The 25952-nt window shown below is 38.8% G+C and overlaps 1 protein-coding gene across 1 annotated transcript; it reads right to left on the reverse strand.

Annotated features, from left to right (window-relative positions):
- Positions 1 to 1407: 1407 nt before the first annotated feature.
- Positions 1408 to 23145, reverse strand: LOC128128027 (uncharacterized). Its single transcript, XM_052766797.1, has 3 exons — positions 22816 to 23145; positions 12729 to 12896; positions 1408 to 1638 (listed from the first exon to the last, which is right to left on the reverse strand). The coding sequence occupies exons 1-3, from the start codon at positions 23143 to 23145 to the stop codon at positions 1408 to 1410; spliced, it is 729 nt and encodes a 242-aa protein (XP_052622757.1).
- Between the last annotated feature and the right edge of the window lie 2807 nt (positions 23146 to 25952).

The following is a 25952-nucleotide window of genomic DNA, read 5'->3' on the forward strand; positions in this document are numbered from 1 at the left end:
GTGCTTTCAGTTTTCTCCTTGATAATACCACTGCCACATATCGTACCGCGATGAGCGGGTACTAATAGTGAGTGTGCTTTGATAACTAGTGTCGATACTCTATATTATGATCCTCCTTGGTACCTCTATGATCGCATGGCATATACATGTTATGTATAATTAAGATGAATAAGACGGTCGACTGAGTGGCTCTGCCATAAATCCACAACCAAACAAGGAACATGAATTAAGGCGAAATCACTCACTCTAAGTATGCTAAATCTTAGCTATGCACAACCCTAATGTACATACTAAGCCATCACAGCTCACCTGTATGGATCTGTAGTTCTTTTATGGATGTTGTGACTTGTTCAGATGAGTGAGTTATTATAATTACTTTTAAATGTTCCCCAAGTTTTAATCTTATATAAATACAAATAAAATTTTAAAGCAATTCTTATTTCATAGACGTACCACTGGTCGCCGGGGACACCGGGGTAGCTTCTTCTGCGGTGATCATCAAAATTCTTCCATCCGCGCCTGAGTTCCACGTTATCGGGTAGTCCCTCTTATAGTGTCCTATCTCACCACATCCATAGCAGGGCTAGTTTACATTTTCTCTGGGGACTTGTGAGATCGGTTGTGCCGGTGCGTTGCAGAACAAGACTGTGTGCCCCTTCCTGTGACAATTCACGCATTGCATTTCCCGACATAATCAGGTGTGGTGGTAGTTACACCCATCACACTTCGAGAGAGTTCCAACATATCGACTGGAAGATGCTGGAGTAGCAGGTGTTGTGGCGGCGTATGTTGTTATTATTTGTTGTTCCTGCGGGGTTTCCTAGGTTGTTCGCTCCTTCCTCTTTTTCCCTGACTATTGTTTATAGCCTCCTCCCTTTGATGGCTTGGGAACGGGGACCAACACGCCATGGCGGACTCCATGTGCAATGAGTCTCTGGGCCAGGCGTTTGGCGCCATCGAATGTAGTTGGGTTAGAAGATAGTACATCCCCTTGAATCGGGGTAGATAAACCCCAGATGTACCTTTCTATCGTCTTACTTTCTAGGGTAACCATCTCAGGGCATAGTGCTGACAGATCTCTAAACCTGTCAGTGTAGGACACTATGTCTGAGCCGACCATGGTATGCTCCCATAGCTCTTGTTCCAGTTTTTGTACTTCGCCCCTTGGGCAGTATTTTCCAAGATCATATCCTTTAGGTTTTTCCAACCTATCGAGTTAGCCACTGACAGGGTTAGTGACTTAACATGGTTATTCCACCATGTTAGGGCTCTGTCGGAGAAAGCGCAGGCAGCAAAATTAACTTTGCTCCCTTCTAGGCATGAACAGATTGCGAAGACCGAATCTGTTTTCTCGAACCATCGTATTAGAGAAAAAAATCCCCCATTTCAATTAAAGGATTTGGGTTTTCAGTTCATGAAGTCCTTATACATACACTCCCTTGGGTGTCTGTGGGTAATTCCGGGGTTGGTTAAGTGGGTACCGCTACCAGTTCCACTGGTACGACTTTCGCGGATGTGAGCTAAAGTAGCTGTTATCGCGGCTTCTATCACTGCTTGGGGAGCAGCATGATCGAATTGTGGTGGTGGAGTCTCTGTTGTGCTATTGACTACACGCCTTATAGGGCTATCACGAGGCATCTTTTGATAAAAAGAATACAAAGATGAGACGATAATAAGTGTATAACAGAGCTTACAAGCCGAAAGTTGAATGACAAAGTTATCCTAGTTCTGAGTGTATTTGGTTCTGACTTTCATAGGGTTCTGGAAACAATTCGTAAAGGGAGTCTATATAAAATAAACTTTATGAATCAGTGGCTATCCTCGAATGAATCTCTTTGAATTGAATAACTGATACTGGCTCCATGAAAAGAAATAATCCTAACACATGGTGTGAGTAGTGGAATCACTAGCTCACTAAGTCAATTAAGGTTATTATTTATTAGTGTAACGCATAAGACGTTTTAGTTCTTTCGGCTAATCAGTTTTTGGAAATCTCTCTTTGAATCTCTTTTTGTTTCTCCTTGAGTCATCTACTGACTGCTATGATGGAGTGGTTACATCTATCAGGGTTTGTCGTATGAGAATGGAAGTGTCTAAAGAATCTATGAGATTAAGTGTAACATTATGGGGTGATCCTTACTGGGTCCTCCTATAATTGCTCAGTGTATACAAGTTGTATATAATTTAAGATTAAATAGACCTTCGAATAAGCGATCTTACTCCAAAACCACAACCGAACAAGGAACAGGAAGTGAAGCATAGATCACAAATTCTAAGTCGATAAAATCTCAACTATATAAAACCTTGGAAGTATACACTCCGGAATCATAGACCTACCAGAAGGGTCTTTTAAGTGCTCACATAAGTTATTTATGGTGCCTAAAATACTCCTATAGTATTTTAATGTAATGAACTTGGTATGTTTAAACATGTTACTGTATTGTAGTATCATAAAATACTCCTATAGTACTTTAACTGTATGCTCTAATCTAGAAATCCCTTGGATAGAGTTAGGTAAGTTTTAAGACTGTTGCAACACCGCATCACTCCCAAACACATGTCGATCATATCTCAAATGTATATAGTTGATCAGGCTATATTGATCCCAGATATGATTACATAACTGTCCAGGTTTGACCGCAGTGTTCAACCTTTAAATACTTATATACTGTTCTTCTTGTGATACTTGTTCTAGTATGTCTATATGTATAAGCATGTATGTATACTTTTATAAAGTATTGTTATATTTTTAAAATATATTATTATTCAGAGCACTTCGGCCTCATTGTATTTATAGTTATGTATCTTTTATAGGTTGATATACTTAGTTCACTATAAACAATGCTCTGATACCAATCGGTCACACCCCTAAACCAGAACGGCAGAAACGTTTGGGGCGGAGGACGTCATGTTTAGTATCACAACACATGCATCATAGTAATCAAAGTAACAAACTGTCACAACTAGAATTTTGCTAGGAAATTCTACTCTCATGCAATCATTCACCTAGTGTAATAACTTGTACTGTAAGTGAATACTACACTCCAATCTCATTGAAATATATCTCATATGCTCAAATAAGGGTTGGAAAACCCTAGAAATCCCGACTCAAGCTCTTTATGGACTAGGATTCTCTTATTGGGCCTAATGCACTAATAAACTTTCAAATTGACTATTTGGGCTATAATTGGACCCACAATCATGAAAGTAGATTTTTTTTGGGCCATGTTGGCCTAAAATAATTCATTTTTATCTCTAATAGGCCTTGTTGGGCCATAAGACCCATTTCTTTATAGAACTTGGGCCGTGAACTACCCTAAAGGCCTAATGGGCCAAAAACCTTCTTATGGGCATCATCATTTTGAGTAAGGACCAAGATAAGGCCCAAACTCCTCCATAATTACTCCATTTCGGCCGAAGTGTGTAAAAATAAATAAATATCTTAACAATGAGGGCCAAACTAATCTAAACATGACACGTCATTATTGTTTGGAGGATAACCAAGTTTAATACACATCATGCATCTACGTATTTCTCATGTTTCCATGCAAAAATATCTCCTTTGTTGTCTTCTTTATCTCTCTCGGCCAAAGACAAGCCCACAACACAACCATACACTTTCAAAACTCTCTCTCAAACATACTCTCAAGAACTTCTCCAACTCTCTCTAAATTTTTGAGACTTAGTAATGTTTCAAGATGGTTTTCACCAAAAATCATCATTTCTTGGTAAGTTACTTCATGATTGAGATGTTAAACTTCATCTTTATGCTAGGATATTTCATCAAACATCATACATCTCTTGTTGATGCGCCTAGAATCAAATCATCTTCAAAGATCTCCTCAAGAAACAAGCTAGGCCGAAAAACAACATCATTTCCTTTTATCTCTTCATCAAATCCGACCTCCACACCTCAAGGTGAGTTCATACCCCCCTTGTTTTGATTTTTACTAGTTTTTGTGGGAGAATCCAAGTGGCTTTGTTTAGATCTATGTGTATATGCATGACTGTGTGTGTTTTCCATGAATTATTTGGTGATTATGTGTTGATTACTTCATTAATCTAAAAATATGTTTAGAACTTGAAGTTTATCACTTGGATCATCATAAGAACTTTGAGAAAAGTATATTTTATCACATATATTACATACAAACTAGTAGATCTAGGATTTATACACTTTAAATAGCAAAAATGAGTGTTGTGTTCTAAGATCTATAAATTAAACTCATAAAACAGCCCTTGACAGAAAAGTTTTGGTCCAATCTCGGACTGTTTTGACCCCCATAATGATAATATTTTTCAAAACTGTTTTACAAGCAAAACGTTCAGGTTTATACCTTTAAGTGAGGGTCCTGCTGGAGAAAGTGCAAGCTACGAATTTGACTTTGTCTGTTTCGGGTCATGCACAAATCTGGAAGACAGATTCAGTCTTCTCGAATATGACGCCCCCGCTTCCATTGAAAGTATCGGGTTTGCCATTTGTGAAGTCCTTATAGGAACATTCTCTCGAACGCCCTTGGCTATCCCCTTGAGTAGAGATGTTAATATCGCTCCCTGTCCTCCTGGCACCGTCAGTGCTGATTTGGGACATAGCAGCTGCCATTGCGGCTGTAACCGCAGCCTGGAACATAACGGGATCATATTGCGGATGCGGTGGGGGTTAATTTGTTTTCGTTCTCTCAGTGCGTCTAGCAGATCTACGTGGTGGGATTTTTCTGTCATAGAATTTTCAAAGATGAAAGGGGCATAAATCTTTTAGTAATTGGATATAAGTCGAGTGTCGTGAAATTAGTTCACTAGTTTTCAAGTATAGTATTTCCCGACTTCCATATGTTTGCATTTGCAAGTAATTCATAGAAAAAGTTTATGCGATTAAACTTATGAATTAAATAGTGGTGACTCAAACAGAGTCATTTGTTCGATTCCGTGTCTGACCCACTCCTAAGATTCGCTCGATGTGCCCCAGTTATGTGTAATTAAAATTTTAATAAGTTGTTGATACTCATGAGTCTGCCCTATTCCACAACCAAACAAGGAACAGGTCCTAAGGCGGACTCACCATTTCTAAGTCGATTACTTCTTTAATTACACATAACAACGAGGTACACTTCAAATCTTAGAGTTATCAGTTGTAAATTGTTTGTAATACTACATAGTAAAATCTCATGTCAACATCAAATGAAGTAAAAGGCATGCCAAATTCATTGATAAACTTTTAGTACATATTGTTTTGAGGAAAATTTGACCTCATAGGGGTCTACATTACATCAAAGTAAAAGAAAATTTTTGGCAGCACAAAAGCCCTTTGACTAGTGTAATCACTTAATCGCGGGGTCAACCTACATACAAAAGAATAGCACCAACGCATGCTCATAAGCCTATACTACGAAGATGTGTGAGTATCAATGAGTCCTACTCAAAATGATCCTTCCCTGATGGAGCTTGGGATGATGTCGATGCGCCTTGCAGTTCTGCTAATCTCCGTTCGGTTGCAACCATTCTCTCCTAAAGCGCCAAGTATCTTTCCCGATACTCCTTTGCTTTCGCTCGAGCAGCGAGAAGGTCCTGAATGAGTTGATCTCTGTAGTGGGAGTCCCGCTCCAGGTCTCTAGTGCGAGCAGTGGTAGACTCTATGATGGCACTAAGTTCCCAGACTCAATCGGTCGTCATCCTACCGCGATCATCCATGATTGCTATCTGCTGAGTCATGACTGGGATAGACTTATCGGGTGGTCCTCCGTGGCTGAGGTCATAGAAACCTCGTTAACCTCCGTATGGTGATCGTTGTTGACGGCGACCCCATCCTTCAATCGTGGTCACCTATCGAGGTTTGGTCCGAAATAGTCGTATCGGTTGGCGGGAACTTTGGCTATATAAGGAGGATTAATTGTTGGGTTTTGAGCATTCTAACACTCCTAAGTGTACATGCAACCCTAAATACCTTGGATCTATGTTTTCTCTATTATACATGCAAATAAGAACATCCAAGGTATTATCCTAATCTAGCATACAAAAACAATGAATGTAACAAGATAGAATACATACCTCTTGATGTAGAAAGTCTTCATGAAGCTTGAGTGCCTAGTGCCCCAAGTGTGACACCTCAAATGGAATCACAATCACCAAAACACTTAGAATAACTTGAGAGAATTCTACACTTCATGAAATCGGCTAGCCCTCTCTTTTCACACACTAGTGGCCGATTTTGGTCAAGAATAAGATGCTTATATAGTTAGGGTTACACCATGTAAACCCTAATTGACATGGCCTTTCATTTCCATGATCCATGGGTACAAATACACCATGGAGCATCCATGGACCATCCTATGGGTTTTAGCCCAACTTGATTATCCATGCAGCATTAGCCCACTATACAAGTATGGATGATTTACACAACCAACCCATATATTTAATTAGTCTTCTTTTGATCACTTAATTAATCCTAGATTAATTCTTGATCAATACTAATTAAATAATCTTATTATTCTTATTATTAATATACTAGAACTTATAATATATTAATAACCATAAGTGTCTTATTTCTCTCATTATAGTCTATCCAAGTGCATGATGGTATGCAACCCAAATGGACCATGCCAGGTCGGGTCAAGTCTTACCAATTATAGTTATGGACTTAGACATGAATCCAACAGTCTCCCACTTGGATATGTCTAAAACTATTATTGCGTATGACTTCAGGAACCAACTGGCAATCGTAGCTCTCAAAAGCTTCTGTCGAACTCTGACCTTGTAGATGAACTCTGACCTTTGTCAATGACTTGTCCATTAGATAATGGATCATATATTCCTCCATTCTGGATATCATATGGACTGAGACATGGATTATAATCATTCTCTCTGTCCATTTGTTGTTTCCCGATTTCCGATTTATGACGACTGACTAATTGAACAAATCAAATCAGTCCTGGCCCGGCCGAGCACTTCCATTTGTCATCGTCAAATCATCGAGGGGCCCACAGATATCGCTTTTATCCCGAAGGTAAAAGGAACGGATAAACTTCGACTCATATGGCTTGTTCTACTACTTGTTGAATCATACACAAAAGCACGTTTTATAGCACCGAGTTACCAAATGCATTTTCGTGCAATCAATGTACAACCAACTCATAGTAACAACTCATATCTCTAGGTTTGAAGAATATAAGATATTATCGTCTCATGATCACTCGTGATAAAATCCATGAAGTGATTCCAATGAGCGCGGGTTGAATCCAATACTCAGAACTTATGAGCACTCATGAGTGTTGTAGCCCTTTGTCCAACACCTTAGACCTCTACAAGCCAACCCATGACAGACTTAATTCATATCTACTTCCATCATATGACCGACTGTGGATAGTTTGAATAACTTAGTCATTCCAGAAGAATAACCTAGTTTATTCGGGAAGTCAAAACACGCAAAGTGAAACACAATAATAATAGAATCCAATATGGTATCAAAACCTATCACCACATGATTACACATTATTCATTGTATACTGTTTCAGCTATCAACTTTATTCTTGAATTTAAAACAATAGTTGTCCCATACTCCAAGCATGTACACTATGTTTTCTTAAACACTAGTCATGCCACACACCAAGTATGCATACTATGTTTGTCTATGATCTTTACTTTGTGAACTAGATCAATTGAACACAACTTCAATGATTCTCTTTTCACACTCCCAAATCCTTACTGCAAATGCAAGAATTCCAAATTCATGCCATTTACTGAAATCTGTTAGATTCTAAACTTATATGCATTGATCCTCTTGTAATGATTATGTACAAAGTCATAAAGACTTGACAACCACCATTACAGAGTATTCCAAAGGAGATCAACTCCTTGGAAACATCCTTCTTGCATTAAGTTTCCTTAATCTTACACAAATTGAAAATTCTAACTTTGAAACATTTCCAGATTCCATTTTGACTGTCACTTCTGAACAAGAGTTGCCTCCTTACAGATTATGTCAATATGGTCCTTCCAGAATTATCACTATACTTCCAATTGTCCTTGAGTAAACAATCTTTGGTAAACCTTAGATTGTCCTCGATAATTTTTTAATCCTTTTAGTCATATCCAATTCTAAACCTTTTCCCTTCTTAATGCCCCAGGCATTTGGAAAATTTTAGAAAGGATGAATATAGCACATGTAATCGATCCTATATCCGAAGTATATGGGAATCGATTCATGATGTCTCACATAAAGACTAAACCAGTCTTTTGCTATAACATTTCCATTTCAATTTGCCAAGTTCTCATAATTCAGATTATGAAAAGGGATGCCGTAATCATAATCGAATTTTAGAACGCAAATAATGGACCCATGTACAGAATTTCCTTATGTTGAGCCATTCCAACTTGAAATTCATATATATATATCCTTGACTAAATGATTAAAACGTCACGATCTAAGCTTATAGATTTGAGATGAAGTATAATTTCCTCTCCCTTAATTATAGCAAAACAACTTTTTCCCAATTGAAACTTTTGTTTTCTATAATTAACATTGCTAACTTGCAATACTTATCATAATTATCATGCTCCCACTAACATGATGATTATTAGCATATCACTTATGCTCCCACTAGCTTTGACATGTACTCAGAAATCAGCTGGACTCCTAGAAATCAATACTTCATTGACTTTCTTACCAAAGTTCATATTTCTGATACTAGATTGTTTTGATAAAACTTTATCAAAATCATACACCTTCCCTTAGATAGCACACTTGTGTGTCTAAACAATTATGATGCGGTATGCCGTAATCATAATGGTTAGACCTTTTTGCCACTTCTCACAAGTCCATATTAGTGTGCCGGTTAACCACACGCGCTCCACTAACGACTTTGAGAATGCAAATATCACAATTGCTATCTAGATAAAATCTACTTAGTGAAAGTGTTTCCTCACCATCATTTTCATGAATCGGAGAGAAACCTTATGACACTTAGATTTAATGGTGTATGAGTTCCTACCCATATGAATTTGTCAAAACCATAGTCACAGGACAAGGGTAATGACAAATCCAAACTCATATGGATTGAACTCAATCTTAACTTCTTGCCACCTGGCAGCTCAAGGGCCTGCCATTGCTTCCAAGTTGTTATGCAACAAACTGAGAACTCTAAGAACTCATATGCAAAGACAACTTTAACTGGAATGGGCACAGAATATGTCAACACGATAGGTTATAAACCTCAAGTCGTGTGCTAGTGAAGAACTTCAGGTTCTATTCTTGATTAGTTCTTGAGACTTTCAAGACCTTTAAGACTCCCACTGTCCTCTTGACCTATAAGACTCCCTTGTCAAACATCCAAGAGACAGTGTGGATTCTAATCAAGACAAACACTTCACACAATTGGCCTAAGTTGGTCTTTGTTTTATCCAAAACATCACAACTTACCAAATTCAAATGTACAAGAGTAGAAAACTTTTACTCTTACATTTGACAAGTGTTTTTAAACCTTCTTTTGAGACATGTCACTCAAAGACTTGTATCGGAACGAAGTATGACTCATCTTCTTGATTTAACCATTTCAACAATTCAAGTTCCTTTTCTTAGTCATAAAAATGCACTAAGACTTCCTTAGAGAACTAATTGTGCTATGGTTTCTTAATCATTAAGATGATCACAAAACTGATACTAAAGTACTCTCCCATCTTTTCAGATTTGAGAAAATTTTATCCTTCTGCCTAAATTGATTCTTCTTATTCGCTCTGCCTTACATTGGAACCTTTTCCAATGTCTCAGAGTTACACTTAAGCTTGTAAGTATAACCATATTTACTAAGCTTTAGTAAACTATGACGAATAGTTTTATCAGTCTTTTGTGGTGGACTTAATCAGTGCACAAGAATGTGTACTCGATCCTTTAGTCCTTTAGTTGACTCACACATCCATGTGAACAAGTAATTAGTCTTAATTTTTCCAAAACTTGAAAGTTCTCATTCATCATGCTATACAACTTGCATGATTCCAAGTTTCGGTCCAATTGAAACTTGGGTGATGAGAATCTTTCCTTATTTGGTATGTATAGACATTACCACAAATGCAAGAATCAATTTCATATTTCCACTCTTGCTCTTAATGGAATCATATAAGCAACAATTTTTCCTCAAATGCCATTGTAAGGATATTTTAAAATAAATAAAATCAAAAAATTTCCTTTTATTTTAAAACATTGTGGAAAAACTAATCCTTACAATCCATATGAAAACTTGTTGTTATCTATTCCTAAGCAATATCTCATAACTCCTAAGAAGTAGCTCAAGAATCCGATTTTTCAAACTATGCGATAGAAATCCATCTATGCGATCAGATTCAACATATTCTTCCATTAAGTTTCTTCACTTTTCTTTGATTCTTAAAACATTACCATGTGACCCAGTCACACATGTATCAAGAATCTCAGAATAGAAACTTAACAGAGTTAGATAGTGGAATTTACCTGAAGTAGAGTCAAACTTATTGACTTTAACATCCTTAGGTAAATTTGGCAGGTTCGCAACCAATGCCCCTTCCTTTGGCAACATAAACATATGGACCCTTTGATAATGGTACACGGGACTATCACAGACTTAGCTTTTTCTCTTTACCATTTGGTCAACCGAGTTGACTATGGCCGATCCCTTTCCATTGGGAAGAGAATGCTTTTCTGGATTTCCTGTGTCACTATTGTCAATGTCCATAAAGTTTCAGGAAGTTGATCTTAGCAAATAGATAAGATCATTAAGGGACTTGTCATAGTCTGTTTCATAGGTGTTCCAAAAGAACTCACTATGTGACTTAGAAAGTAGTTGAACCACCAACTTTCTCAAGACTTTGACACCCAACTCTCCCGGCTTGTCAATATGTGACTACATCTCCAAGATGTGATCACACCTAGACCTTGCCTTGCCAATAGGGCTTGAGTGACCTTAAACTTTTCAAGAACTTTTGGGTTAGGGAGAATAATTGGAGGAGGAGAAAGAAGTATGATATCCATGGGACATCATCTTCCTTAGGAAACCTTGTTTCAAGAGATTTGGGAAGATCATAGGTGTCTAAACCAGACATCTTTTGGGAGATATTCAAGATAGTTGATTTTAAGTCCTTAATATGACACCCAATATGAAATATTAAGGTTAGGACCCAACAAATTATTTTATAACTTAGAAGAGGTATGCCGTAATCCAAGCTATAAAATATTTGAAGGTAGGTGAATGACGATTCACCAATTTCCACCAAGATAAACGAAATGTATTATTAAGTTTTAAGTGGTTTTGAAACTCCTAGATCTTTGAGATTCATTGAACTGTTCAATGGCATGTTTCAATCTCGAGTGTGCCCTTCAGGTTTTGTGACTGGGATGCCGAGGATCACAAAACAAGGTGTGAAGTAACCATGCAAATCACTTGGTACCCTTAATAAATTACCCCTCAATCGATGTGCCGATTAACCACACACGCTCCATCGATACTATGATAAATATTAAGTCACCCTTTACCTACCTTGTTAAGTCCAAGTTAGTGTGCCGGTTAACCACACAGGCTCCACTAACGACTTAGACAAAGTGTAAAGTGTAATTTCATGGGTTAGCATGAAATCTTAAACTAATACAAAACATGAATCAAACTTTTTCATGTAATTAGTTTAAACCTTAAACTAATACAAAACATGAATCTATTGACAATTATCTTTGAAAATGGATTAGCATGAACATTACCACATCAAAAACAAGTTTATAAGTTCAAAAACAACTTAGGGTAATGTTCCTAGTCCATTTCTAGCCAAAAAAACTCGAAAATATGCTGTCTGGGGGTCCAACTCGTCGAGTGCATGAACCAACTCGGCGAGTTGGATCGAATTGATCACTTTTTAGGCATGGACTCGCCGAGTCTGATGATCAGACAGCACCAAATTCGTTTTTTCAGCTTCTATTGCAGGTATAACAAGAAAACAAGCCTAGGCTCTGATACCACTGTTGGGTTTTGAGCATTCTAACACTCCTAAGTGTACATGCAACCCTAAATACCTTGGATCTATGTTTTCTCTATTATACATGCAAATAAGAACATCCAAGTTAGCATACAAAAACAATGAATGTAACAAGATAGAATACATACCTTTTGATGTAGAAAGTCTTCATGAAGCTTGAGTGCCTAGTGCCCCAAGTGTGACACCTCAAATGGAATCACAATCACCAAAACACTTAGAATAACTTGAGAGAATTCTACACTTCATGAAATCGGCTAGCCCTCTCTTTTCACACACTAGTGGCCGATTTTGGTCAAGAATAAGATGCTTATATAGTTAGGGTTACACCATGTAAACCCAAATTGACATGGCCTTTCATTTCCATGATCCATGGGTACAAATACACCATGGAGCATCCATGGACCATCCTATGGGTTTTAGCCCAACTTGATTATCCATGGAGCATTAGCCCACTATACAAGTATGGATGATTTACACAATCAACCCATATATTTAATTAGTCTTCTTTTGATCACTTAATTAATCCTAGATTAATTCTTGATCAATACTAATTAAATAATCTTATTATTCTTATTATTAATATACTCGAACTTATAATATATTAATAACCATAAGTGTCTTATTTCTCTCATTATAGTCTATCCAAGTGCATGATGGTATGCAACCCAAATGGACCATGCCGGGTCGGGTCAAGTCTTACCAATTATAGTTATGGACTTAGACATTAATCCAACATTAATGACCTCTGGTTCCTCTTCACTTTCATCTTCATCCATGTCTACCTCGACGTATTCCTCTTCTTCTTCTTCTTCCTCCTCTTCTTCTTCTTCCTTTGGTTCCTCCTCGGGTTCCTCTTCGGGATCCTCATCAATCAGTTCTTCGGGCTCTTCTTGAATCCAGCCCTTATTTCCCTGATTGGGAAAGTATGGGTCTCCTGGTAGATGAAATCCTGCCATGTCGTCTGCATGAGAATAGGGATGTAAGAAGCGTGTAACGGATAATAATAATATTGCGCTATAGCAACATAAAATACTCCTATAGTATTTTAAGTGTTTAGATTTTATTCTTAGTGTGCTCTGTATAGGGTGTAGTTAGGTGTTTAGATTTGTTGCCCACTATGACTATCCCCCGGTATGTGTAAGTCACTTCTCGGACAAATAGAGTTGATCAGGCTATATCCCTCCCAAACTTGATTCACATATACTAAGGCATACTCATAGTGTACAACTCCTCTTCTTTTACTTTATGTTCTCCTAGTTATGACACTATGAGAGTATGTAATGCATGTACGTATACTTTAATCAAGAAACCTATTTATTTTCTACAAGTATATCCCATTAAAATGTTTTAAAATCAGACTTTTAGTCCCAAATGTGTTTATAGTTTGTATATATTATGTGGTTTGATATACTTAATTCACTATAAACCGTGCTTTGATACCAATCTGTCACACCCCCAAACCAAGGATGGCAGAAACGTCCGGGGGTGGAGGACTTCATGTATACTATCATAACAACAATTTCCATAGTGATTAAAGTAAACACAACCAACATATATATAATTGAAAGAGTTACATCATTTTATGAATTACATGTTTCCAAATTAATTAAAATATGTTGACAAAATGTAAAATGTTTGACGCCTTAACGTCCCATCCTCAAAAGCACTTGGTTACCTGTTTAGTGATTTCCTGAGAATACAAGTTGTTTGAAAAAGGGTTCAACACAATGGTTGGTGAGTTCACAAGTTTTTGTATACAATTATGAAAAACCTTTTCATGTAAAAGTAGTGTTCGTTCCAGAAAAATCCAATATTTTTCTTAATATGTAAATGTAGTCTTAAAACCCAAAGACCGGACTGTACAAATAATTTGTCATATTTATACTAAAACAATGCAAGTTTAAATCGACATAAACTCATTTGATTTCAATGAAATCCCTGTAAATTCTATGTTTTTTAATACTTAATGTGAGTTATTTTAAATGTTGTAACAATCGCTCGACATTAGCTAGTCGGTGGACTGGGGTTAAGAGATTAATCGGCTAGGCGGAGATTAATCGGGGACCATTAATTGTTAATTTGTTGGATTTTAAGAAATTAAATATGACTAATATCATATAAAAGTTTGTAAATGCCACTAATATAAAAAAAAAATAGGTTAACATGATAAATACAACACCAATCATACCTCAAATAGTTCCTATTGAGATATAAATTCTTCATAGTTTTAAAATTTCATCGGGTTCTACTGTTTCTGCTATTGTTTATGCATGGATTAATCACTAGGCGCTCTCTAATCAGTCGAGTAGTGCCTAGGGAGTAATTAGAGATTAATCGGGACTTAATCAGGATTTTTACAACACTGGTTATTATAACCATGCTATGACTTAGTTGGCCTGAAACGACGTTCTTCAGGCGTCAGAAATGTTATGACATTTGTCACCTCAGACCTGCCGGTCTAGCTGTTGCATGCAGCTCAGGTATGGATTTGTCAAACCCCATATAGATCTATATACAACTATCACGCTCTCCCTCCAGGAGACTCTGGTTACAATACAAGACTTATTGGTAATGTGAAGTGAATGTCTCACAAAATTCATTAACGAATTTACGTGTAATGTAATGAAAATCCCTTTTGTATAGATTTACCCTTTTTGTATGAGTATGTTATGTAATGTATCATAAATTACACCTATTATAGTTTATCAAAACAAGGGTAGTGGTGGTAACGTACATAAACTATATTTAACATAGTTCATTCAAATGTTTGTATGTAATGGATGTATTTTGATTATAACAACTTGTTATCTTCTATGTTCTATATATCAAAATCCATTTGTTAACTGATGCATGTCTATATACTAAGACAAAATGTCATTTATTGCAATAACATATGTTCACATAAAGATATACCCCTTGCTCTACATGTTACAAGGTGAAATGAAATTGATAGCATTTTTCTGTTGTTAACATTTTCTATTACCGCTCTTAGAAAATTTGTTGAAAAATCATCAAAGGTCCAAATCAAAATCCGTAAATCCTGAGACTTTGGAAATTAAGTCTAGTTTGTTTGTAAATTTCTCATGATTTTTAGTGATCTCCAACATGTGTGAAAAGGTCCATAATCACAGACTGGTCCGGATTGGTTCTTGAAATGATAGACAGTTTTGTAAATATCACCATAAATCGTATATAAATCGTGTGGAGATGTGCAAGTAGTCATTTTAAAGCTAAGAACTGGGACTACTTGCACCAAAACAGTTTTGAAAGCTAAAATGTTTAAGTTGATCAAAACAGTCCGTGAATGGAGCCCAACTTTTCTGATGAAAGCTGTTAGAAGAACTTAGTGGTGTTCTTGGTGTTTTAACTTGTATTCCCCCGCTTAAAACTCAAGAAAACGTAGAAATATAGGGTTATGAACTCACCTTGTGTGATTTTAGAGGATGGATGTTGAAGGAGTGAAGTGTTCAACTCAAGAACACTTGAAGGATTGCTTGAAGATTCGAGAATCTAACACCCTATTGATGGAGTTTGTGTAAGGAATCAATGATTTGAGTAAAAGGAAATGTAATAACCATAAGGAGGGTGATGATACTTACCAAATGAAGGAGGAAAGCTGGAAAATGCCTTGGAAATATCGAATTTGTGTGAGAGAATTTGAGAGAAAAGTGGGTTTGATCTTTGGTGGAAATGAGAGAAGTGAGTGAGAATGAGGAGAGAGGGAGGAAGTTGTTCCAGATCTAAAACGTGGGAATGTCTAGAAAAGTGATGAGAAAGTACCTTGACATGACCAAGGTGTGGTGGGAGGAGTGACTGGCCATAGAGTGGGTGAGGGGGGGGGTTGCTTGTTTCATCAGTAAAGCAAGGTCAACACTCCACCTTAATTACTCCAACCACTAAATCTTGGATAAGATTTGCATTAAAAACGTGATTAATTAAGACATATGGGTCTTAATATATTAAAATAAAGTTTTGGGTGAAAATCCCGCTTTAAAATGATGAAAAATGGGCTTAAAACGGAGTCGTGGTTGAAAACCGGGAAAAATTGGGCTTCCTGCGAGACCTCTCGATCCTGGCCGAGGTTCGGTCCCTTCTGGTCATGAACCGAAGGCGAAATGGAGCGAAAGAGGGTAAGAGGCGAAATAGGCCGAAAGTAGCCTCGGTCCGAAGGTGGCTTCGGTTCTTCATGCGAGGTTCGGGCCTGAAGGCTTCGGGTTCTGTCCTGAGGCTTCGGGTTCGGACCTGGGGTTTCACTTCTCAGCAGTTCGGTCCTCAAGGGGACTTTTAGCCCTAAGAGGGTTCGGTCCTATAGAGTAGGTTTCGGGTGCTTAAGCCTATTTTAGTCGTTTTTACCCTGTTTCAAGCCGTTTCTGACCCAGTTAAGGGTCGGGATGGCCCAAACGATTACGGAAAGTTACGGGAACTTTTGAGAGATATTCGGGAGAGATTTGGGAGACATTTCGAATAGAGAGAGATAGTGTCACACCCCCAAACCAGAATGGCTGAAACATTTGAGGATGGATGACTTCACATAGTATCATAACAATTGAATATTTGTAAAGAAAGTACACATCCATCATATATATAATAAAAACGTGTATTGTTGCGCTATACAAATTTCAAAAGATTATTACAATATGATGATATGAATGTAATAACAAACGTCCTTAGCGTTCCTTCTTCAAAAGCTGATGGTTACCTGTATTACTGGTTCCCTGAGAAACACACGTGGTTTTGAAAAAGTGTCAACAATTAAGTTAGTGAGTACATCAGTTTTTTGAGTTGAAAAGTATATCCTTTTTGGTAGCAAATCGGTAAATGAGGTTTTCAGAAAATCCAATATTTTCTATTTATGATTCAAAAAGTTTCTAGAGTTGGAATGCGTTAGTATTTTTCGCACTTGAATGATAAAGATAACTTTGTATGAAAAATAATGTAGAAAACTGAAATGCATATATGAATCTCGTAAATCAAACTTGTTTTTATACTTTTTATGTGAGTTTTATAACCATGCTATTGACACTGACTGCCTGTAACAACATTCTTCAGGTGTTGTAGTGTTATGACATTTGTCACCCCAGACCTGCCGGTGTAACTATAGCTAATATTTTAGGTGTGGGGTTGTCAATCCCGTATAGATCTATACACAAGTGTCACGCTCTCCCTCCAAGAGATTATGGCATATAATACAGGACTTGAAATGCATACATAAGTGTACGTTGAAGTTTGAATATCTCACATTTCTTAGTATAAATAGATTTACAATAAGAATGACTTTACTTCTTTTGAAAGTGTTTCGTTTTTTCAAGATGTATATGTAAAATGTACGATTGAACTACTAACTATACCCATTATAGTTTTTCAGAAAGTATGTTCTATCTGGTGAAAATAATTTGGTGTTGTACTAGCCCTTTATACATAAAGATGTTTGTATCGACACTCTATAAGATAGATATTACATTTATGTTTATTAAATGATACTTTGACTTGTAATGTACTTGTATTTCCCCCCTAAAACATGAAAAGAATTGAAAGGTAGGGGTATGAACTCACTCATTTGGTTTGAAGAGAGAGGCTAGAGTTGAGCAGAGCTTCGACCGCAGAAAGTTGCGTCTTCGGGCTCTTCAGGGATTTCAGTAGCGTAGATCTTTCGTTGGGGTTCGGGTACGGAAATCGAGGTGTCGGGATGGTCTCTGGAGCTCTAGGGTGTGTAAAAGTGAGAGAGGATATGAGAGTTGTGTGCAAAAACCCGAAGCTCAACCTCTCTATTTATAGGCTGGAGGATCCTCGTACGTGGGGCGTACTACCGGACTACGCTGGGCATACTTGGTACGTGGGGCGTAAAAATGCGTCATGGCTTACGACTCCGGTCTAGCTAGCATAGAGCACTCGAGCCGATGGGACTTGACATCGAGCCTAGTACGCGGGGCGTACTCTTGGATTACGCAGGGTGTAATCCAGTCTTCCATCTTCTAAATTACGTAACTTTCGCGTATAGGCTCCGTTTTCCGCGTTCTTTATATCCACGCGTAGGTGAGATTATGCTCTACAACTTTCATTTAGACTCCGTCGGTCAGTTTTGACTTTATTTTTAATGACATATTGTTAATAGGCCGGGGCTACTAAAGTCCGTTAAAAATTCATAGTTTCTTCATTCGACGTCGGTTTTCGTTTGTCTTTATATCATTTTATTACTATTGTGGAGATCTTCAACTTCCGTTTAGGTGGCGATAGCTAAATAACACTCAATCTTCAATTCGAGTTTTTAGCCCTCTACTACTTTTACGAAACTTAGGAAATTCGCAACTTCTTCATACGAGGTCCAATTTGGGCGATCTTTTTATGCACGCTTACCATTTAACGAAATCTACGACTTTTGTTTAGATACTTAAGGCTAAAATGCATTTTATTAAGATTTCACTTTTTACGTTAAATAACGTTTTAACGGTGTGTCGTAAATATACGAGTGGTTATAATTTCTTCAATATAACCCGGTTTTGAACGTTCTTTATGTTTTTGGAATCCTTGGCACGATATCTAATATTTGATGCATCCCAACTTAGATATTTAAACGCTTTTATTTTTGAGGTTAATTTCGTTGGCTCTAAATAGTTTTCATTGTATTTGACTTTTGAGCGTTACATTGCTTTTGGAAAAATATAGGGTTGTCACATCATCCCCTTGTTAAGGGAATTTCGTCCCGAAATTTAATCTAAGATAGAGTTTACAGGTTAGGAAAAAGATGCGGGTACTTTTGTTTAATCTGATCCTCGCGTTCCCAGGTGTATTCGGGTCCTCGCTTGGCGTTCCAGCGGACCTTTACAATAAGTATGCGGCTTTGTTTAGTCCTTTTTATTTCCCGATCCATGATCTCTACTGGTTCTTCTACGAATTGGAGATTTTCATTTATTGCAATTTCTTCTAGAGGGATAACAAGGGTCTCATCGGATAAGCACTTCTTTAGGTTTGATACGTGAAAGGTAGGGTGTACGTTGTGGAGCTCCTGAGGTAATCTAAGTTTGTAAGCCACTGGACCGATCCTGGCAAGGATCTCGAATGGTCCGATGTATCTTGGGTTTAGTTTTCCACGTTTTCCGAAGCGTATTAATCCTTTCCACGGCGAGACTTTTAATAGGACACGGTCTCCCACCTGGAATTCCTAGGGTTTTCGTCTCTTATCCGCGTAACTCTTTTGTCTGTCCCTTGACGCTTTTAGACATTCTCAGATCTGAACAATCTTCTCCGTAGTTTCCCTTATGATTTCTGGTCCAGTGAGCGTGTTTTCTGTTGCTTGTCCTTTTGCTAGTTGTGTGTCCCCCACTTCTGCCCAACACAGAGGCGACCTACATTTGCGGCCATAGAGGGCTTCGAATGGGGCAGCTTTGATACTGGTGTGGTAGCTATTGTTGTACGAGAACTCGACCAAGGGTAGATGTGTGTCCCATGCCTTGCCAAAATCGATCACGTAAGCTCTCAGCATATCTTCTAGGGTTTGTATGGTGCTCTCGCTCTGGCTGTCGGTTTGTGGGTGATAAGCGGTACTCATGTCTAGTCTTGTCCCTAAAGCTTTTTGTAGCGACTGCCAAAACCTTGCGGTGAACCTACTATCTCGGTCCGAGATAATAGATATGGTCACACCATGCAGTCATACAATTTCTCTGAGGCATGTCCTTGTTAGCTTCTCCAATTTATCCATCTCTTTGATCGGTAGGAAGTGCACTGATTTAGTTAACCTGTCGACGATCACCCAGATAGTGTCGAGTCCGCTTGTCGTCCTGGGTAGTTTGGTTACGAAGTCCTTTGTTATCCGTTCCTACTTCCATTCGGGTATTTCTGGTTGTTGCAACAATCCTGAGGGCTTTTGGTATTCTACCTTAACCTTAGCGCACGTCAGACATTTACTCACGTAGGTAGCGATTTCAGCTTTCATGTTCGGCCATCAGTACAACTTCTTGAGGTCGAGATACATCTTATCGGAGCCGGGATATATGGAGTATCGTGTCTTATGGGCTTCGTCCATGACGATTTCTCTGAATCCACCAAACTTCGGTGTCTAGATTCGGTTCATGAAATAACGAACTTCGTCACTCTTGATCTCGAGGTTCTTATCCATTCCCCTTAGGGCTTCTCTTGTCACATTTTCGTATTTCAAGGCTTCTATTTGAGCTTCCTTGATTTGCGTGGACAGGTGTGAATGGATCGTCATAGTTAGGGACTTCACTCGGCGGCCCGAGTATTCCTTCCGACTGAGTGCATCAGCCACTACATTAGCCTTCCCGGGGTGATATCGAATTTCGCATTCATAATCACTTAGTAGTTCTACCCATCTTCTCTGTCTCATGTTGAGTTCCTTCTGGTTGAGGATATGTTGGAGGCTTTTATGATCGGTGAAGATTCTCCATATCTTTAGAGCGAAGACGACTGCTCCTAGCTCAAGATCGTGCATTGTGTAGTTCACTTTGTGCGTCTTTAGTTGCCTTGAAGCGTAGGCGATGACCTTCCCCCGTTGCATCAGGACACACCCAAGTCCTTGGTTTGATGCATCGCAATAGACTACGAAGTCCTCCGTTCCTTCTGGCAAGGTTAGGATGGGTGCACTACATAAGGCTCGCTTTAGTGTCTGAAACGCGATGTCTTGTTTCTCTCCCCAGTCGAAGGTCACACTCTTTTGAGTTAGGGTGGTAAGTGGTTTGGCAATCTTAGAAAAGTTCTGTATGAACCTTCGGTAATACCCGGCGAGTCCCAAAAATTGTCGGATTTCTGTAGGGGTTCTTGGAGTAGTCCAACTCTCTATTTCCTTGATCTTGGAAGGATCCACATGTATCGCCTCTTTACTTACTACATGTCCTAGGAAATCCACTTCCCGAATCCAAAATTCACACTTGGAAAATTTTGCATAAAGCTTCTCTGCCCTCAACGTTTCCAAAACTTGGCGGAGGTGTTGGCTGTGTTCTTCCTGGCTTCTAGAATAGATGAGTATATCATCTATGAACACGATCACGAATTTATCCAGGAAGGGACGACATACTCGGTTCATCAAGTCCATGAACACTGCTGGAGCATTTATCAATCCGAAGGGCATTACTACAAACTCGTAGTGACCATAATGTGTTCGGAAAGCCATTTTAGGGATGTCGCCTTCCAGTACTCGCAGTTGGTGATAACCAGATCTTAGATCGATCTATGAGAAGTAGCTTGCTCCCTGTAGTTGGTCGAACAGATCGTCTATGCGTGGTAAGGGATATCGGTTGCACATGTGAAAGGATCCGTCCTTCTTTTTCACGAATAGGACTGTTGCTCCTCATGGTGAGAAGCTTGGCCTGATGAAGCCTTTTCTCAGCAGCTCGTTTAATTGACTGGACAGTTCCTGCATCTCGGTTGGGGCTAAATGGTAAGGCGACTTTACTACTAGAGTAGCTCCGAGGATTATGTCGATTCTGAACTCGACTTGACGTTCCGGTGGGATTCCTGGAAGGTCTTCTGGGAAGAGGTCTGGGAAGCTGCAGACTTCCGGAATGTCTTTAATGTTTTTCGACTCTCGTTTCTTGTCTACTACGTGGGCTAGAAAGGCATGATATTCTTTGCGAAAATATTTTTGTGCTTTAATACAGGAAATGATTTGTAAATTTGAACTAGGTTTGTCACCACAAATGACAAGAGTTTCGCCGTTTGGCATATTTAGGCGAACGACCCTTTCATGACAAAGTATATTGGCATGGTGAAGGCTCAACCAGTCCATACCGATGATGACATCGAAACTTCTTATGGAAATGGGCATAAGATCGACTCGAAACAAGTGCTCGTTTAAATTTAGTGTGCAACCTACGTACAAGTCGCTTGCGTTTTCCGTTTTACCGTTTGCCATTTCTACAGTGAATATTTTATTGAGTGGTTGGGGTTTTTGACTAAGTAGGTGTTTGAATTTATGACTCACAAAACTTCTCTCCGCACCGCCGTAGGGTCTGCTATCACTTCATTCTATCCAATTGCCAGCACTCTCCCCACACCGCCATCATTCCTTTCCTTGGGACAATTCCTCTTGAAGTGTCCAGTTTCTCCGCACCCATAACACGCCTAGCTTACTCCAGCACCAGGAACTTGAGTGATTGGTCATGCCTGTGCTTTACAGAAATGGGCTGTGTGCCCTTTCTTGTCACAGTTCTTATAGTGCATCTCGCGGCAATTACCGTGGTGATGGTAGTTGCATTTGCTGCACTTGGGCAGGTTCCCAGCATATTGTTTTGTTGGTGCAGGGGTGGCAGGGGTTGCAGTGGGGGTAGTAGCGGCATGGACCGCCACCATTTGTTTCTTTGAAGGTTCTTGTGAAGTTTGATCTTTCCTCTTATTCCAAAACTTCTTCTTGCTGTTATTCTTGGCACTGTTGTTGTGGTTGCTGCTCCCTTTGCTTGGTTCGACGACTACGGTTGCGACATTCTGACAGACACCGTGGTCGACGAGGGATTGTGCCAGCTCTTTGGCGCTTTCGAACGTCGTGGGTTTGGAGGCTAATACACTTCTTCGAAGTTGGGGTGATAATCCCCAGATATACCTTTCCACCTTCTGGCCTTCCAAGGTCATCATTCCTGGGCAAAGTATCGTCAAATCGCTGAATCTGTTTGTATAGCCTGTAATGTCCGATCCTACCATCTTAAGGTCCCACAGTTCCTGCTCGAGCTTTTTGATCTCGCCTCGGGGGCAGTACTCTCGTAGAAGCATTCTTTTCAGGTTTTCCCAACCCATGGAGTTCGCCACCGGTAGGGTTAGTGCCTTGACGTGGCCGTTCCACCACGTTAGGGCTCGCTCTGAGAAAGTATAAGTGGCGAATTTCACTTTGCTTTCTTCGGGGCACGCGCAAATCTCGAACACTGCTTCCGTTTTCTCTATCCATTGGGATAGAGCCATTACTCCTCCAGTTCCACTAAAGGGAATAGGTTTGCTGTTGGTGAAGTCTTTATAAGTACATTCCCCTGAACGGCCCTGGTTTAGGCCATTTGTAGAGCTGTTTGTTCCTCCGCCTGACCCGTTGTTACTGATTTGTGCCATTGTTGCGGTTACAGTGGCGGTTACAGCAGTTTGGAACATAACGGCATCCATAATTGGAGGAGGTGTTGGAGGTGGTGTTGAAGTTGAGTTCCTGCGTGCTGATCTACGGGGAGGCATGCTTCTGGTAGGGATATAATAATAAAGATTATGAGTTTCAAATGAATCGTGTACTAGAGAGTTAGTTGTATCTTGTAATTTGTTTTGACTTTAATTTATGGTTTCAAAGTAGGTACAACAATTTTAGTTAAACTCACAGGTTTCCGAGAGGTTTATAAAAAAGTACTTCATATATATATATATATATATATATATATATATATATATATATATATATATATATATATATAGATATATATGTCACACCTCAGGTGTGTTACATTACGTTTCTTGTTTGGGAAAATTTGACCTACCTAGAGGTCTCCGATTACAGATACAAAAGGAAATAAGGGAAAAACTTTTATCCGAAGTCCTATCTTATAACAAAATTGTTGGGGTTTGAGCAAGCTCGACTTGCGGCGTGTTGCACGTCTGGAGCTAGATTCAACATCCGACTGTTTGACTCCCATCAGGCGCCTTTCAAGATCTGCTTGTTGTTCCTTCATCTCTTTTATTTATGCTAGTGTCGTTATCATTTGATTCTGAAGCGTCCCCGTGTAGATTTGGGTATTCTCATGTAGTCCTTCCAGACGACGGATGTCTGCGGCGGTACCCTGAGTAGCAGCATTGGTCTCACGAACTTTGGCTGCTTGCTTGTCTGCATGGTAGTTCTGGGTAGCTATGGTGCCCACAATAACAGGAAGTGCTCGATCAGCTGAGCCTCCCCCACTGACATTGTAAAAATCTCGACACATGCCGAATGGAGGGCGTACACCTAGTTGGCGGCTCCAGTAGTATAGATGGCTTCCCCAGATGGGGATGGGTCCAGGCTAGTATGGTCTAACTTTTGGAGGATGAGGAGCGGGAGGGTCGATTACTTCCGGCTCGGAGTCTGTTCCGCTAGAAACTTCCACGATCTCCTCGTCAACTTCGAATTCTTCTCCAACTTCAACTTCGAATTCTTCCTCGACTTCCTCCTCGAACTCTTCTTCGACCTCTTCTTCGATTTCCTCTGGGTCTTCCTCTGGGTCTTCTTCCATCCACCCACCGTTGCCTTGGTTTGGGTAGTAGGGATCTCCGGGTAAATGGAATCCGACCATTTGTTTGTACTAGGGTAGAGGTATGAGAATTTTATAAGAAAAGAAATTTATATTTAACGACATCCTATGTTTAACTATATCCTTACGGAGCGCAAGTTTTTCATTGTACAATTATTTATGCAATACTCCTATAGTATTTCAAATTGGCGAATTTAGAATAATTTGTATTTGGTAAGTTTTTGGCTTGTTGTCCACTACGACTATTACTCGATGTACGTTGGTCAAACCTAGGATAAATATAGTTGATCAGGCTATATTTATTCTTGATTTGATTACATACCTCGAGGCCCAATCATAGTGTCGCAACTTGCCTTAATACTTTGTTTTTAGAAAAGTTGTCATGACACGAGATTGATGCATGCGAGTAAAATCTATGTATTTTGTTTATGAAAACGTTTTGTCAGAGGGTTTTTTTTGGTCCCTTTTGCATTTATAGTTTGTATATCATATGTGGTTGATATACTTAGTTCACTATAAACAATGCTCTGATACCAATCTATCACACCCCCAAACCAGAATGGCGGAAACATTCGAGGGTGGATGACTTCACGTAGTATCATAACAATTGAATATTTGTAAAGAAAGTACACATCCATCATATATATAATAAAAACATGTATTGTTGCGTTATACAATTTTCACAAGATTATTACAATATGATGATATGAATGTAATAATAAACGTCCTTAGCGTTCCTTCTTCAAAAGCTGATGGTTACCTGTATTACTGGTTCCCTGAGAAATACAAGTGGTTTTGAAAAAGTGTCAAAAATTAGGTTGGTGAGTTCATGAGTGTTTTGAGTTAAAAAGTATATCCTTTTTAGTAGCAAATCGGTAAATGAGGTTTTAATAAAATCCAATATTTTCTATTTATCATTCAAAAAGTTTCCAGAGTTGGATTGCGTTAGTATTTTTCGTACTTGAATGATAAAGATAACTTTGTATGAAAAATAATGTAGAAAAATGAAATGCATATATGAATCTCGTAAATCAAACTTTTTTTTATACTTTTTATGTGAGTTTTATAACCATGCTATTGACACTGACTGCCTGTAACAACATTCTTCAGGTGTTGTAGTGTTATGACATTTGTCACCCCAGACCTGCCGGTCTAAGTATAGCTAATAGTTTAGGTGCAGGTTGTCAATCCTGTATAGATCTATACCCAAGTATCACGCTCTCCCTCCAAGAGATTATGGTATATAATACAGGACTTGAAATGCATACATAATTGTACATTGAAGTTTGAATATCTCACATTTCTTAGTATAAATAAATTTACAATAAGAATGACTTTACTTCTTTTGAAAGTGTTTCGTTTTTTCAAGATGTATATGTAAAATGTACGATTGAATTACTAACTATACGCATTATAGTTTTTCAGAAAGTATGTTGTATCTGGTGAAAATAATTTGGTGTTGTACTAGCCCTTTATACATAAAGATGTTTGTATCGATACTCTGTAAGATAGATATTACATTTATGTTTATTAAATGATACTTTGACTTGTAATGTACTTGTATTTCCCCCCTAAAACATGAAAAGAATTGAAAGGTAGGGGTATGAACTCACTCGTTTGGTTTGAAGAGAGAGGCTTGAGTTGAGCAGAGTTTCGACCGCGGAAAGTTGCGTCTTCGGGCTCTTCGGGGATCTCAGTAGCGTAGATCTTTCGTCGGGGGCTCGGGTACGGAAATCAAGGTGTCGGGATGGTCTCTGGAGCTCTAGGGTG

This window comes from Lactuca sativa, chromosome 8 (genome assembly GCF_002870075.4).
Source record: "Lactuca sativa cultivar Salinas chromosome 8, Lsat_Salinas_v11, whole genome shotgun sequence".
NCBI lineage: Eukaryota > Viridiplantae > Streptophyta > Magnoliopsida > Asterales > Asteraceae > Lactuca > Lactuca sativa.

Bases quoted from the DNA above. Each gene is read 5' to 3' on its own strand.
- LOC128128027 (XM_052766797.1), bottom strand. From the start codon at position 23,145: ATGCCTCCCCGTAGATCAGCACGCAGGAACTCAACTTCAACACCACCT. The intron at 12,897-22,815 runs GTGAAATTCGCC...TTTCCCAATCAG, and splicing joins CGTGCCCCGAAGAAAGCAAA to GGAAATAAGGGCTGGATTCA. The intron at 1,639-12,728 runs GTCATTAATGTT...TTTTATCAAAAG, and splicing joins AAAGTGAAGAGGAACCAGAG to ATGCCTCGTGATAGCCCTAT.